Source organism: Stenella coeruleoalba (assembly GCF_951394435.1).
Source record: "Stenella coeruleoalba genome assembly, chromosome: 3".
Classification (NCBI taxonomy): Eukaryota; Metazoa; Chordata; class Mammalia; order Artiodactyla; family Delphinidae; genus Stenella; species Stenella coeruleoalba.
Window position 1 is genome coordinate 127,325,781 of NC_137148.1, and position 16,558 is coordinate 127,342,338.

Here is a 16,558-nt window from a genome sequence, read left to right on the forward strand (position 1 = left end):
TCCTTTGCATTCCCTCTTTCCTATCCACTCTCCCTCTTCTTCTGCCCCCAGGGATCCCTTATCTGCTTTCTGTCACTGAAGATCAGTTTATACTCCCTAGAATTTTTATGTAAATGGAATCATACAATATGTGCTTTTTTTAAAAAAATTGCTGAGTAATACTGTTTGTTCTGTCCTGTAAATATACCACAATTTGTTTATCCATTCACCTGTTGATGGACATTGGTTTGTTTCCAGCCTTTAGCTATTACAAATAAAACTTCTTAAGAAACCGCCTAACTTGTACAACGTGGTTGTACCATTTACATTCCTGCCAGCAATGTTTGAGGGTTCCATTTCCTCGATATCCTGGCCAACGCTTTCTTACCAGCCTTTTAAGTTGTCATTCTGACAGGTGTGTAGTGGTACTTTACTGTGGTTTTAATTTGCATTTCTATAATTACTAATGGTGTTGATGTTCAGCATTTTTCATGTGCTTATTTGACATTCGAATAATTTCTTTGATGAATTGTCTCTTCAGATTTTTCGCTCATATTTTTTAGTTGTTTTTCAGTTTTGAGACTTCTTTAATATATTCTGTATACAAGTTGCTTTGCAAATAGTTACCTCAAGCTGCTTTGCCTTTTCATCCTCTTGATAGTGTCTTTGCAAAGTGAAAGTTTTTATTTATTCGTTTATTTTGGCTATGCCGTGCGGCATACGAGATCCTACTTCCCTGACCAGGGATCAAACCTGCATCCCCTGCAGTAGAAGTGCGGAGTCTTAACCACTGGACCGCTAGGGAAGTCCCTGGAAGGTTTTAATTTTGATGGAGTTCACATTATCAATCTGTGCTCTTATAGATCACGTTTTTAGTGTTGTGTCCAAAAATGACTCACTGTCACATTCAGATTTTCTTTAGAAGTTTTATAGTTTTAGGTAAAACCTAAAACTTAAGTAAATTTTAATATTCTGTGAGTCTTAATTGAGGTTCTCTTTATTTCTATATATGGATGTGCAGTTGTTCCAGCACCATTTGTTGAAAAAAGTATCCTTTTTCTACTGAATTGTCTGCACTTTTGGAAATCAGTTGTCCATTTATGTGTGAATATATTCCTTTATTCTGTTTCATGGATCTATTTGTCTGTTTTTACATCCAGGCTGTTTTAAAAATAAATTTACCAATGTATCTATGAACAATACTGCTATTGTTTTGTGTATACTAAAAACAAACATTTCAAGGCTATCATACAGTACTTATTTGGCAAGTGACTTTTTGTTTTCTTTAAATCCAAGCTGATTTATTTATCTTTTAAAAATTTATTTATTTATTTATTTTTGACTGCGCAGGGTCTTCATTGCTGTGTGCAGACTTTCTCTAGTTGCAGAGAGAGGGGCTACTCTTTGTTGAGGTGCGCGGGCTTCTCATTGCGGTGGCTTCCCTTGTTGTGGAGCACGGGCTCTAGGCGTGCAGGCTTCAGTAGCTGTGGCGCACGGGCTTAGTTGCTCTGTGGCATGTGGGATCTTCCTGGACCAGGCTTGAACCTGTGTCCTCTGCATTGGCAGGCGGATTCTTAACCACTGCGCCACCAGGCAAGCCCAACTTATTTTGTTTCTGAGATCTAGTTCATGCTGACTTTATGACTGCTATAAATAGGGTGACTTTATATCTCGGTTTCCCAGGAACACTCCTAATTCACTCTAGTTAAGCTGGCGTAATTATTAATTGTATCACTTTTTAATCTTTTTTTTAAGTGCCCATATGATAATCTTACATACAGCCCGCTCCATGATGTGAATAAACTGCAACTTAACCCATTACCCCTTCGATGGATATGTGAATTGTTACCTGTCTTATGTTTCAGAAATAGGGTGGCATTTAATTTCTCTGTTTATATCTTGTGTAAATGGGTGAGTTTCTCTTCTCTATATATCAATCTACAAGAGAATTGCTGGATTCATCAGATTGGTTTTAATTTTGTTAGACAACTGCAGAGTTGTTCTCCACCGTGGTTGTACCAGTTGACACAGCAGTTTTGCAGGTTCTTTTTTCATTACTTCCTTTCCAGTGTTTGATATTGAGTGATATTTTAATACTTTGGAGGATCTCCTGTGAGAAGTGAGAAGTTTTAATATGCATTTTACTAGTTACTTACTTTATCTTTTGTTGTTGCCCGTTTACTTTCCTGAGAGTTGCCTGTTCCATTTCTTTGCTTGTTTTTCTCTCAGGTATTCTTTGTTTTAATGATCTGTGTGGGAGTTCTGTATCCATTCTGCATATTAATCTCTTAGAGTATGATGTGCTGTGCTTTTTCTTAATTTACAGTGGGCATTTAACAGATCCTGAGTTATTAAGACATTTTGCTATTTTGCTATTATTAGAAAGAGTAAGCTCAACTATTTAAAAATTCAGGTGGATTATAGTTGGTCTTAATGCTTTCCTGTTCTTGGAACATAAATTCTCACAGCTCTATTAGACTCAGTTAAAAGAAGGACCTTTAACATTTCTCTGAATTTCAGCAAAATTGATGTGGAATTTCTTTAAAGTTGCCATGCAGTCTAGTTAAATTGGGCTAAGTGAGTATTTTGAAAGTTAGGGAAGTATTGAATATTTCACAGATCAGGGTCAACTAGTAAAAACAAATCAGTGATTATGTTAGTACATGAGGTATTGACATTTCCGTGTGTGTTTTTTTTAGAATAGCACTCATTGATGTTGCATGCTTTACAAATAAGGTAAGAAAAGTATAAAAATTACATTCTTCACTCCTTGTAGGTAACTAATATCAACTCTGTTGCCTCAAACTTTTTTTTTCCTGTTTTGTAGACTACCTTAGTCATGCTTTTATTGTTTGCTTTGATGGATCCTAAGGCCAACACGAAGTGATGCTATTGGAAAAATTATACTATTAGAAGCCAGAAGCGAATCTTTCCTAAAACTGGAAAACTTATCAGAAGATATTCTGATATAATCCTTTAAAAAAGCAAAGTACATAGATATCATAAGACAGATTTAGAGATGAAGCCAAGAGCTTTTTAGGAGGTTGCTCCACTCTAAGACCTTAACCCTGAAAGTTGGGAGAAAGTAACCAGATAGAAACTTCCTGCATCATGAAAAAGTTTAAATTGGACCATCTATACTTGCTGCTAGTAAATACAGAGAGATGTTCTGTGGTCCTCAGATCTGGTAAAGTATCCCACTTGGACTAATTAAAATCACACAGTGTGGAGTTAGTTTATGGAATTGTGAACTTAAAGGGATTTTTTTTTTTAGTTTTTTTTTTTTCTTTTAAATTTATTTTATTTATTTATTTTTGGCTGCTTTGGGCCTTCATTGCTGCACGTGGGCTTTCTCTAGTTGGCGGCGAGCGGGGGCTACTCTTCCTTGTGGTGCATGGGGTTCTCATTGCTTTGGCTTCTCATTGCAGAGCACAGGGCTCTAGGTGCGTGGACATCAGTAGCTGTGGCTCGCGGGCCCGAGAGTGCAGGCTCAGTAGTTGTGACCCATGGGCTTAGTTGCTCTGCGGCATGTGGGATCTTCCTGGACCAGGGCTCGAACCTGTGTCCCCTGCATTGGCAGGCGGATTCTTAACCACTGTGCAACCAGGGAAGTCCCTTACGGGGATTTTTAAAGATCATTTTGTTTTAAGAGCTAGAATATGTAAGATAACAGGTCATAAATTATTGGATGTTGGTACCCTTTGTTGCGTTTTTCTTTTTCTTTTATTCTGAAAGTAATTCATGTTCATCCCAGGACATTCCAGCAATTCAGAGGTCTATGAATTTTATTCTTTTTAACATGTACATAGTATTCCATTAAAATGTTTTATATATATTATATGGAACAAAATATAATTTTCTGTAACACAGGTAATGAAACGGTGAATACTTTTTAAACCTTATGTTGTATGTATTTACACCTTGTGTTTTTTATATAGTACTTTTTGTATGGTTTATTTCATAATATTAACACCCTCTCCGCCCTGCCCCCCCCAAAAAAAGGAGTGGTCAGTATTCTCAGTTTTTAGGTTGCTAATGTGAGATAAACATTTTGACTCGTATTTTCTTGTAGTTTTTCCTCAGCGGAAATATTCTTTATGACTCCGATAGATAAAAATTGTTTTAGAAATACTTCAGTTCAGCAAACTTATTTTCCTAGCCTAAGAATAAAATAAATTTTTAGCAGTGTTTAACAGAAAAGTAAGACTTAATGCTTTATTTATGTTTTTTTAAAGAGAGCAGAAATTTTTATATCTAACATAGCATAAACGTACCTAAAATTATTGTAGCTTCGTGATGCATGTTTTAAAAGTTAAGATATTAAGATGTGCACGTCATTTGGTTTTACAGTTTAATTGGGCCAGTTACATTCTGTGGTCACACAGGTGACTATGGCATTCATGAGTAGACCACTGCAGTCATCAAGTCAACCTAGAAGTTCACTACAAAGTAGTTTTACATTAAGTGCTTGGGCTTCCGTAGTCCAAGGTACTCTAGAAAAATTCTTTTTTTTTTTTTTCCTCTGCGGTACGCAGACCTTTCACTGTGGCCGCTGCACAGGCTCCGGACGCGCAGGCCCAGCGGCCATGGCCCATGGGCCCAGCCGCGGAGGCTCCGCGGCACGCAGGATCCTCCCGGACCGGGGCATGAACCCGCGCCCCCTGCATCGGCAGGCGGACTCCCAACCACTGTGCCACCAGGGAAGCCCTAGAAAAATTCTTATTCTCTCAGGAGATAATCCTCTTTTTATTTTGCTAGCAAAATAGTTAAATAGTCTTCTGGGTGACAGAAAATGGTGGGATGTAGAAATGTTTTCTTTCACTATAGTTAATGGTTATAATAGTAAAAGTAATAGTAACAGCTAACATTCATTGTTTACTACCAGACACTTAATTCTTGCAGTTGTGATTTTAATTTTAAAGATTAAAGAACTGAGGGCACCAGAGAGATTGTTACTAGCTCAGGAGCACAACTAGTGGTAGAATTTTGCCCAGTGAGAATTGATCAGAGAAAATTTGAAGGTTTCCTTTTGTTGCATCTCAAATACTCATTCACTGTTTTAAAATAGAGCACTCAGTTTCAGAGTTCATTTGTTACATATTGCTGGTCTTAGACTTATCAGTTCAGTTAGAACTGGTAAAGTGAAGGTATTGTTTACTATCTTTGCTTCCTTAAGTATTTCTAAGTGGCCAAGTTTTTCTTTACTTTTTGAGGTCAAGAACTGTTCTGTTCTTCCCCTTTCCCTAAACTAGGACTTTTTCAGTATTTCTTGAAAAAATTTTTAAGGGGAAGTATAATTTTTAAAACGTATTTTTCTTGTCCCCTTTGTAGAGTACAATTTTGGCATATTATGACATTCAGAATATTACAAACTTGGATATAAAATTAATGGAAGGTAAACTTTAGTGGAAGTGAGTGATTTCCTCCTTCCCCCTGTATTCTTCCTAGGTCCTGTTTCTTTCATCACTGATCTTTCTAGACCACAATGATTTAATTTTATATCATTTTTTAGGAATATTACTTTTGAGTGATTTGTAATATATCATAAGGTTTATCCTGTAGATCTGAAAGGTTTATCCTGTAGATAAAGGTTTATCCTGTAGATCTGAAAGCAGAGGTTTATCCTGTAGATCTGAAAGCAGAGGTTTATCCTGTAGATCTGAAAGCAGTGTTGCAAGGGAGTGATCTCCGAATTGGAATTACTTGGAACGTTTAATGAACTTACTTTGTCTTGGGAGAGTGTCATGTATCTTTTAGGAAGTCTTCCGGTCTTCACATCAGCATGGGGAAGGGGGAATTGCTGTTGATAATTAAAATAATAAGACTATCTGGTTTGTCTCTTATTTCTGATTTTGGTGCATGCTTCATAGTCCAACCAATAATGTATCCGTTGGCATATGCTGTTATATAAGGAACAGCCAGAATCCATAGTATTATAAATTTGTAAAACCTCTTCTAAAAGGACACAGTGTTTCAGGAGTATTTAATAAATGAGGGAGGATCTCATGTATTTTTAGCATGTATTTTCATTGGTATGCAGAGTTTCTAATTGTCATAGTGGATCAGTAACTGGTAAAACATCAGCTTTTCTGAGATGCCATTTGATTTTGTTTACTTTCATTATTTTAGATTTGACAGAATTGAGAGTTCTAATGAACGAGGGTGAGATTAAAGACTTTATTCTCAGGAGGGTATGATGTTAGTTTACATATTTCTCATAGCTTCTGTTTTATGTTTGGACCAGAAATGTGGAGATTTCAGGGTGGTGATTTACCAAATAAAATTTTTCTAATGAGAATTGATTGAGTCTGTTTGTATAGACTAAATCTTTTGGGCTCAAATTGCCAAAATTTTCTGCATTTTCTTTTTTACTGGGAATGATAATCAAATAGACAAGGTTATTCCCAAAACTTTCAGTGTATGGTCTTAGATTACTGAAGAACTTGCCTAAACATTTTGTAGTCACTGGTGCTGTTGGGTGGTTCAGTACTCTTAATTATTCTAAGACATTTTATGATGTCTTCAGGATTTTTTTTAATGTGGAAGCATTTTTATTTAGATTTTTTGAGGCATAATTTACAAATCACAAAATTATAGAATTTAAGGGTTCAGTTTGAAAAGTTTTTTAGTTGTATACAGGTAGCCATCACCCAGATGCATACAGTCCTCTCACCCCAGCCAGTTCCCCTCCAGTCCTTCCCAGTCTGTTCCCTGTCAGGCAGCTTCTGTTTTTTAAGCATGGTAACTTAGTTTTCTCTTTGGCCTTTTCCTAATCATTGGAAAAAAAAATGTATCTACGGTCATAATCTGCATTCTGGACAACCTGATAGTTCAGCCTGACAAATGGATGATCAGAAGTCTGTTTTGCTTGTATAAAATTCTAATCTCCACTTGTGTTGAGAATGATGAATGAAAGAAAGCTTTTTATTCCTGAGTGTGTCAGACACTCTTAAGTTTTAGGGCTAGAAAGTTGCATAAGAAATTGTCTCTACTCATGAGAAACTTTATGACTTCAAAGAAGCTTGTAACCTTTTTTCAAAATGTTATTTTTATCTGACCATGACTTACATAGAATTCTTGACGCTTTTGGTTATTTTAAGAATCAGTCCTTTTTTTTTTTTTAAATATTGAAGCAATATAGTTTCTTTTCACTAAAATGCTATGTGTATTTACACACATGGAATATTATTTTTTTCTTTTTTTCTCAATTATTGAGATATAATTGACAGAAAGATTATTTTTAAATACTGCTACCATTTCCCTCGAGCTGATTGGTTGATATTTATTATAGAAGAGCTTAAAGGAGAGACTTGAGCTGGAGTTTCCACCTTAATGGAACCATAGTGTGAATATAAGCCTTGGGAGTGCGCAAGGCTATTTGAGGTAATCCTGGAATAAAGTACCATCTGTTTGGAACATTTTAAAATGCTAATTGAGAACCTAGTTTGCAAAATATTCAGTTATATTAAGCTGTTAAACTAATAAAGAAACTCGGTTAATAATACGGATTTCTCTGACAAGCTTCAGAAGTATAACAGTTAAAGAAAAAATTCACAAATGAGGTAAAGATCAATTTACTGTATAAATATGTTAACTTTCTTGGCTTTATGGCAATGACCTGAAGTAAAACACTGATGATAATGGTAATCAAACTAAGTTTTTTTTTTTTTTAATTTGAATTATCTAGATAATCTCAAAGGGAAAGGAGAAGTTCCAGATGTGGTCTTAAGTTTTTATTTTTCTTACCTTTGATATATAACCTGGAGGATTTTCATCATTTTTCATGGAAAGATTGGATGTGGGAAGCAATATTTGATAAAATATTATTTAGAAATTTATATTATAATGAGACTACTTGACAGTATCAAAGGATGCAGTTAGGTTGATGTTATTAGTCTAGTTTCTTAGATCCTGGTGAAACAAGTAATAAACGGTCTAGGTATTCAAGAATAATGCAGTCATGCACTAGATGAGGATAATCATCTCTATAGATTGCTTGTATGGGAATTGACCAACCAAACTCGATCCATTTTGCCCATTCTTTAGGAAAACTGAAATACAATTTCTCTCATTTTTCCTTTATACTGTAGTTAATTATACGTACCTCTGTTTGCCTTTATGTTTATAAAGTTCGGGATGATTTTATCTCCTCAAATGAAAACTTGGATTATCTCATGCCAAATATTTTTTTGAAAGGGTTTTTAAAAAAATAACAACTGACAGTAATTGAGAACTTACTGTGTGCCAGGTGCCTTTACACTCCAACATACTTTAAGTCATAATTTTGAGGTGGTAGGGATTATTTTGTTGAGTAAAAACATTATTTGTTACTTTTTGCCTATTTTTTTTCATTTTAGAATTTTTTTTCATTTTTAAAGATAGTAAAAATTTCTCTGATTTAGTTTGACTAAAAATGTGATAGTATGTGTCTATATTGTCAAATATATATTTATCACCCTTGAACCTAATATTGCCATAGTAATATGTTGTAATATTACAAGTGGAACATGCTTAATTGATTTTATTGGCTTGGGAAAGTTACGATAGGATGCATGTTGGCAATATGTACTTTTTTTTTTTTAAATCAGGGGTGATATTATTTATTTATTTATGGCTGTGTTGGGTCTTCGTTTCTGTGCGAGGGCTTTCTCTAGTTGTGGCAAGGGGGGGCCACTCTTCATCGCGGTGCGCAGGCCTTTCACTATCGCGGCCTCTATTGTTGCGGAGCACAGGCTACAGACGCGCAGGCTCAGTAATTGTGGCTCACGGGCCCAGTTGCTCTGCAGCATGTGGGATCTTCCCAGACCAGGGCGCAAACCCACGTCCCCTGCATTGGCAGGCAGACTCCCAACCGCTGCGCCACCAGGGAAGCCCAATATGTACTTTTGAAGTTCCTATATTAAGTTTAAGGAAATTGAATATTGGGAATAATGATGAATTAATTCTTCGTAGTGATTTTTTTCCCCCATAGCATTCATCTGATTACAGTAAATTTGAATATATAAAACCTCACTGGCCTGTGTGGGTTTTGTTTCTTATAGTGTTTATTCCTTTTAAAAACCAAGAATTGCTGAAGTGATCTTGTTGGTCAATGAGTCCATCTCAGCTCTTCTCCCCCGACCCTTTCTCCCCTTGTACTTGATCTTTCAGGTTGAACATATTTGACTTTTTTTTTCCAGGTTGAATTGACCAAAGCAATGGTTATGGAGAAGCCTAGTCCCCTGCTGGTCGGGCGGGAATTTGTGAGACAGTATTACACACTGTTGAACCAGGCCCCAGACATGCTACACAGGTGAGATCTTTCTTTTCCTGAGCATCACGTAATGCTGTGTTTTAGTGTGTGGGTACTTATCCTTAAGATTCTCTTATTCATCATGCACCTTCTAGGGTTACTGCATAAAAGTGCTTTGTAAGTACCAAAAAGTGATGGTTGTTCAAATTATGTAATAGTAGAATATACAAATACTATTTAAAAATTAGTCTAAGTTACCTATACATTATCAGAAAAGTAATGCTTGATAATGTAAACGTATAATAATTGTGCTTTTGATTTTGTTTGCCGTTTTGCTGTTTTTGGTGAATCATGAATTATTTAGTAAGAATGTATTGAAGAAGATGTAAGAGTGTTTCTGTAATGACATACTTTTGTGTTGATATGCTAACGATTTTTCTATGTAGGTGCAAATTTTTTTATCAAACTGTGTTTTAGCTTTTTTACTTGATAATCTGTGATCATCTTACAAGGGTAGTACATGTATCACAGTAATTTTGTTACCCGTGAGGTTTTATTTTCCAGAGGTGTAACATATGTTTTAATCCCCTAATGATGAATATGTAAGTTGCTTCCATTATTTCCTCTTACAAATAGTGCTGCATTATACAAAGCTCTTAAGTTTGTTTATGTAGACTTATTAGAATATTTTTTAGAAATTCTAAAATGTGTATTTGTTGGACCAGAACTATTTTTTCTTCTATATCTTGCCAGTTTGCATATTGGATACCACATGATTATTAGGTGAAAGAGAATGTTTTTAAATTCATTTTGAGTCCTTGTTCTGAAAATGGAAAGAATCACTTGTGTTTTGTTTTTTTTTAAGGCTTTATAATTTCCAAAACACTTTTACCTTTTTCTTCTTGATCTTTATAAAAACCTCTTAGTAAGGCATTGTAGGATAGTTAACTTCATTTTACAGATAAAGACACTAAGGGGTTAAAAATTTGTTGGTACTCACACACCTATTAAGTGATAGAACAAGTCCTAAACCTTTCTTTCCCCCTCTTTTGTTGTTCTTTTTGTCAATTGTATTCTGTGCCTTTAGAAGTTAGACACATTTGGAATTTAAAGTGGAGCAGGAGTTGAAACAAACTAACCAAATACATTTCTCGTCAATATTGTTATTTACTGGTTCTAACACATCTGTTTTTCACATTTCATCTCTGAGGTACATTTTAGATACAGTGAAAAGTGGATTAGCCAGCAGTGAACTGATTCTGGCTGATGTGCAGCCTTTTAATAACTTTGAAAGTTGAAAGGTACTTTTGAGATCCTTAAGGCCCCAGATCTGTCCCTTTTTTGGAGGAAAAAACAGTCAGTATGTAGAATGACATGTATGGGCTTATCTGTGAAAAATTGTTAATTTGGAGTACAAGTGTCAAGAAATCCTAAAAGTGATTATCCCCAAGTTAGGGTATTTTCTCTGTGTCTGTGTGTGTGTTGGGGTGGGGTGTTGTTGGCGCTTCCCTAATTCAGTATTGTTGTAATGAAAACAAGACAATTTTGAGGATATAGGTGAATTAAAGCTATGAAGATTTAAGTCTGAAGCTCTTAATGCATCAGCAAAAATTGTTAAAACTACTCCTAAAACCCATCTGCCTGAGTTACTGGGTTTTTAATGGGAACTCATCACATGCATTCTCAGATATAAAAGGACTCTCTCTAAGTCGGTAGAGAGTATAGATGTCCTCTTGTATATCAAGACTACCTGTGGTCTCCTTGAGTGAAAACAGGAACTTTTATCTTAAGGTGCCTTCCTGACGTGAACTACAAGATCCTTCCCAACATGATCATCCTTTCCTGAGACCTGAAACTTGTGACTCATAAAAATTCCTTGACCAGATTCATTCCCATTCAGCAAATGTTGTGACATGTAGATGATGCATATATTATGATTGCATACAAAGATGAAAAAGAAAATACATTCCTGCCTCCAAGAATGTACTAGTCAGACAGATGGGTTCAAACATGAACAGTAAATACCTGGTCTTAGGATACTTGAAGATGACAAGTATCTTTCTGTTTTACAGATTTTATGGAAAGAACTCTTCTTATGTCCATGGGGGATTGGATTCGAATGGAAAGCCAGCAGATGCGGTCTATGGACAGAAAGTAAGCAAAACAAGCTTCGTGTAGGCTGTTGAGTAGCTAGAAAATAACCCATAGAATTGAGATGGATACATGCTTGATACGTTTGTTGATATTTAAAGATGAAATTTCTCAACTTCTGTTTAGAAATTTAGGTATTCAGTAACTACTTGGTTTATATGATAATCATTGAAAAGCTTATAATGTCACTTTCGTTCATTTTGTATGATATATTCTGAAGTTCTTTTATGTTAGAAGATGATAGGTTTTAGCATGGGGATCATCTATTGTAAACATTTTAGTTATGTTAATTAAGGACAATAATTTTAATAATTAAGGTTAAGGTGTCATTGGGAATATACTATATTAAGACAAATTGAGGTGGGGTCTGTGTAGTTTGTAATTTAAATGTGCACAGGTAAATGCTCTGTCTTTGTTGTGTTAGAAAGTTTTTTGTTCTTGGAGATTCTGCATTCTCTTTCTTCGATTCCTTAGGAAATCCATAGGAAAGTGATGTCACAAAATTTCACCAATTGCCACACTAAGATCCGTCATGTCGATGCTCATGCCACCCTGAATGATGGTGTGGTGGTCCAGGTGATGGGCTTGCTCTCTAATAACAACCAGGCTTTGAGGAGATTCATGCAGACCTTTGTCCTTGCTCCTGAGGTATGAAAAAAAAATAACAATGAAAGGTTGTACATGTCTTTTTAAAAACTGTTCATTTTGAAGTTTTAAATATACAGAAAAGTTGAAATAATAGTGCAGAAGTACTCTTTCATATATCTTACCTAGAGCCACATTTGTCCACACATTTATAATTCTTTTTCTATTTACCTATCATTTTTAATTCTAAACTATTTTAAAAGTATATTGGAGGACTTCTCTGGTGACACAGCAGTTAAGAATCCACCTGCCAATGCAGGGGACACGGGTTCGATCCCTGGTCGGGAAGATCCCACATGCCGCGGAGCAACTAAGCCCGTGCGCCACAACTACTGAGCCTGCACTATAGAGCCCGCGAGCCACAAGTACTGAGCACATGTGCCACAGCTACTGAAGTCCGCATGCCTAGAGCCCGTGCTCCGCAACAAGAAAAGCCACCTCAGTGAGAAGCCCGCACACCACCACAAAGAGTAGTCCCCACTCACCGCAACTAGAGAAAGCCTGTGTGCAGCAACGAAGACCCAGCGCAGCCAAAATTAGATAAATAAATAAAATTTAAAAAAAAGAGTAAGTTGGAGATATTATGCCCAGTCATCCTCCAGTACTTAAGTGAGCATTTCTTTTTTTTTTTTTTTTTTTTTGTGGTACTGGGGCCTCTCCTGTTGCGGAGCACAGGCTCCGGACACGCAGGCTCAGCGGCCATGCCTGACAGGCCTAGCCGCTCCATGGCATGTGGGATCTTCCCGGACCGGGGCACGAACCCATGTCCCCTGCATCAGGCAGACTCTCAACCACTGCGCCACCAGGGAAGCCCGTGAGCACTTATTAAGAATAAGGACTTCTCTTCCATAACCATAGTACAGTTATCAAATTAGAGTATTTGTAATACAATTATCCATCTATAGTCCATATTTAAATTTTGGTTATTGTCCCAGTAATACAAAGAATAGTAATTTTTTTTTCCTTGTCCAAGATTCAGTTCAGGATTACACATTGCATATAGCTGTCATGTCTCTTTAGGCTCCTTTAATCAGCTATAATTCATTAATCTTTTGTTTTTCAAGACGCTGACGTTTTTAAAGAGGACAATCAAATTACCGTGTAGAATGCATCAGTTTGAATTGTCTGATATTTCCTTATAATTAGTTTTAGGTTATACATGTCTTTCAGTGCCTCACATTAGGTAGCACTTGATGTCATTTAGGCCCATTATTAGTATTACTTCGTTAAGGTGATGGTCACCAGGTTTTGCCACTGTAAAGTTAGTGCTTTTACTTTTCTCATTAGTAAGTAAATTGTGGGTGCTTCTTTGAGACTGTGTGTATACTTTGTTCTTCATCAAAATTTAGACGCTAGTTCTAGCATTCATTGATTCTTGCCAGAATCAGTTGCTACTCTGATGGCTACAAATGGTGATCATCTAATTCTTTATTAGTTGGCATTCTACTGTAAAGAACTTTGCCTTTTCTTCTATCTGTCATGGGGTCTTTATTTAATGGATTTAGTTAATTTTTTATTAATTTCCGAAGTGTCCTAGGATCTGCTAAGTGTGAACCCCTTCAAGCGGGTTTCTGGTTTTTTTTTTTGTTTGTTTTGGGGTTTTTTTTGCTGCGGGGGGGCAGTTTGTGGCACAGATGTTTCAGGTTCACCTTGCACTCTCCCTGCTCCAGACACGACCCCAGTTCTGGAGTCAGCTGTTACTTCAAGGAGCCCTGTTTTTTTTTTAGTTATCATGCTTTTCATGAAAAGACTACAGGCTTATGTTGATTAATTGCATTTGTACTGCCTTCTCGACTGGTCCAGAATGAACAGAGTAAGGAATCCTATCTGTGTGAGCGTGTGGAAGGGGTTCCAAGAGGACCTGCTGACTAAAAGTTTTCTCTAGCATTACTTGTCAGATACTTTTCTGTTGAAGGGTAGTGAATCTAAAATCCCTGTCATTTTACTGTTTGAATATAAAATAACTCAGTTGTCTATTTGAAAAATTACATGAAGTTGCTTTAGTCATGATTTTTAGAGGAAGGTTTAGATTATCTATAGTGTTAAAATTGTTGATGGACTTCTAAATATTCAAGGAATCATGGGATGATTATTAATTATTCTAAATTTAGTTCTTTTTTGCCTTTAAAGATCTTAACATTACCATAGTATAATGGATTGTTACATAAACTGTCTCATTTAATATTCAAAGCTCTAAAGTATGAGTTGGTATCCTTCATTTTGCAGATGAAGAAACAGCCTTAGAAATTGAATGACTAGTAAATGACATAGTTGGATTTCAGTGTAGTTGTGTCTTATACCTAGGGTAGGCAAACCTTTTTAGCTACACGTTTGAGTGCTTGTGTCAATATTCTTGGATAGAGATTTAGCGAATTTTAAAATATCTGTTGCAATTGGTAATATGTATTTATTGTTCAAGAAATGATTTGAAGTCTGGGCTTTGGCATCTTAAATACTTAGAGTTTGTCAGTTTTGGATATTCACCTGGTGATATTTTAAGCACACAGTATGTAATGTAAGGCAGGGATCCTTTCAGCCTTGACCTTATTGGCATTTGGGGCTGGGTGACTGCTTGCTGTGGGGCTGTCCTGTGTGGCGTAGGGTGTCTGGCAGCGTCCCTGCCATCTCCTCAGTAATTGTCAGCTCTCCTCCCTGACGGGAAACCTGAAATGTCTCCCAAAGTTGCCAAATGTCTCCTGGGGTGGGCAGTATTGCCTTTAGTTGAGAACGATGGTGTAGGGTGATGTGGAATTTTAAAAGTTTGCTGAATAAATGAAAACTTTCTGTTGGCATTGCAGGGCTCTGTTGCAAATAAGTTCTATGTTCATAATGATATCTTCAGATACCAAGATGAGGTCTTTGGTGGCTTTGTCACTGAGCCTCAGGAAGGTAAGTTACTTGTCTAAATTTTTTTGGATGGCATCAGATTGACCTGAAGAGAGTGTAGGTTTCTTGAATGTTTTCATAATTCTCTGTATCTTTCATTAGTAACTTTTGTCAAGGCATAAGAAGGGTTGGAGATTTTAAGCTACTTGAGGCTGATAGGTTAGTCTACTTCACTGATATTGGTAGAAGACATCAAACTCCTAAATCAGAAGTAGACAGGTTATTATAGCAACAATAGTAGCATCTTAGCCATAGTTTCCGTAGGACACTGCAGAAGTTTAGATGATACCTGCAGTGCAGTGGGGTGCATTACTAGAGTGGAACCTAAGTTTCAGCAACCAAAACCTTATGATGGGGCAGCAAACATGCCTGCCCGTTGCTCTGGAGAGAGATGCTGTTTTCTGAGAGTGTTGCTGTATAAATATTCTTAAAAGGTAGTCTGGAACAAAGATTAGCCATTGCCTCAGTTGTAAGATATGCAGAAACACAGCTACCCGTGGAGAATTGTCTCTAAATGCTAAGAGTAATTAGTATTTTAGTGTTTTCTGTATGACTCAGAATTCTAAGTGCTTTGTATTTATTGTATAATAGAACAGCCTTACAGATAAGTATTTTAGGAACTGTTGTTCCATTTTAATAAATTAGGGCACTGAAATGCACGGAGGTCATTTGCCTGATGTCATATAGCTAGTTAGGTGGTAGAACCTTCGTTGGATTACTGGCAATATGACCTCAGACTCCATGCTTGTAACCCAAACATTACGATGACCTTAATTCTGTCCTTAAAGCCTACGTCATGATTTTACCCAGTTTTCTTTATCTTTTTATGTATGTGTACTGTTCTTATTTCATTGCCTTTTTTATCATGATGAACATTGTGCAAGTGAATATATTTGTGAGTTAAGTGAGCACAAATATGTTAAATTTCTTTTCTCACTTAGAATCTGAAGAAGAAGTAGAGGAACCGGAAGAAAGACAGCAGACACCTGAGGTGGTACCTGATGATTCTGGAACTTTCTATGATCAAACTGTCAGGTAAGGAAAACTTTGTTCATCTGTCCAGAGCTGCATGAGAATTTGAGTTGTTTAGTCTTTCTGTTTGTTGGAGGGCAGCCATAATGCTGAGAATTATCTCAGAAAATAGTGATAATTTCCCAGAAGAAAGGTTTTGCTTTTGGTATGTAACATAAATATATAACTTGTTTAATATAGATTGCAGTCTGAGGACTACTTAAGTAGTATCCATCAGTTGCTTTTCGGTTATCAAGTATTTAATACATCAAGGCATAGCTTTAAGTGCTTTTTTTGAGATGCAAGGTGTACAAGGACTTAGACATAAATTGACAAAAATTCAGACATGAGTTAAGTAACAATAAAGAACTTCATTTATTAGCTCAGACAAATGTGTGACTGTATCTTAGGTTTTTTTTAATCTGCAACTGGAACAGAAATATGTTGGATAGCAATATAAATTAGTATTTACTTGTTGCCCTGTGATACCCTTAATGTTAATATTCAGTGCTTAAAGGATACTCTCAAAAGTGTCTCAAGGTGTGGTGATGGGACTGACTTTACTCACCTGGGTTGCTGGTTGAAAATGAAGATTTGTTGTCCTACCACAAACTTATCAAATTAGAATTTCCGGTGGGGGGAAGCATCTGCAGT

General features: G+C 36.3%; 1 protein-coding gene across 10 annotated transcripts in view; it reads left to right on the forward strand.

Annotated features, from left to right (window-relative positions):
- Positions 1-16,558, forward strand: part of G3BP1 (G3BP stress granule assembly factor 1) — a 1,009,408-nt gene that overhangs the window by 5,999 nt on the left and 986,851 nt on the right. For 9 of the 10 annotated variants that reach the window (XR_013827804.1, XR_013827805.1, XR_013827806.1 and 6 more), the window contains 5 exons: positions 9,159-9,271; positions 11,284-11,365; positions 11,837-12,010; positions 14,806-14,896; positions 15,835-15,928. Coding sequence is in view for 1 of the 10 variants with exons in the window: in XM_079918412.1 (XP_079774538.1) it covers positions 9,159-9,271; positions 11,284-11,365; positions 11,837-12,010; positions 14,806-14,896; positions 15,835-15,928 (554 nt within the window). In the remaining 9 variants the exon portion in view is untranslated. Of the gene's footprint in view, positions 1-2,678; positions 2,716-9,158; positions 9,272-11,283; positions 11,366-11,836; positions 12,011-14,805; positions 14,897-15,834; positions 15,929-16,558 lie in introns of all 10 variants that reach the window. The other variant, XR_013827811.1, reaches the window with a different exon arrangement.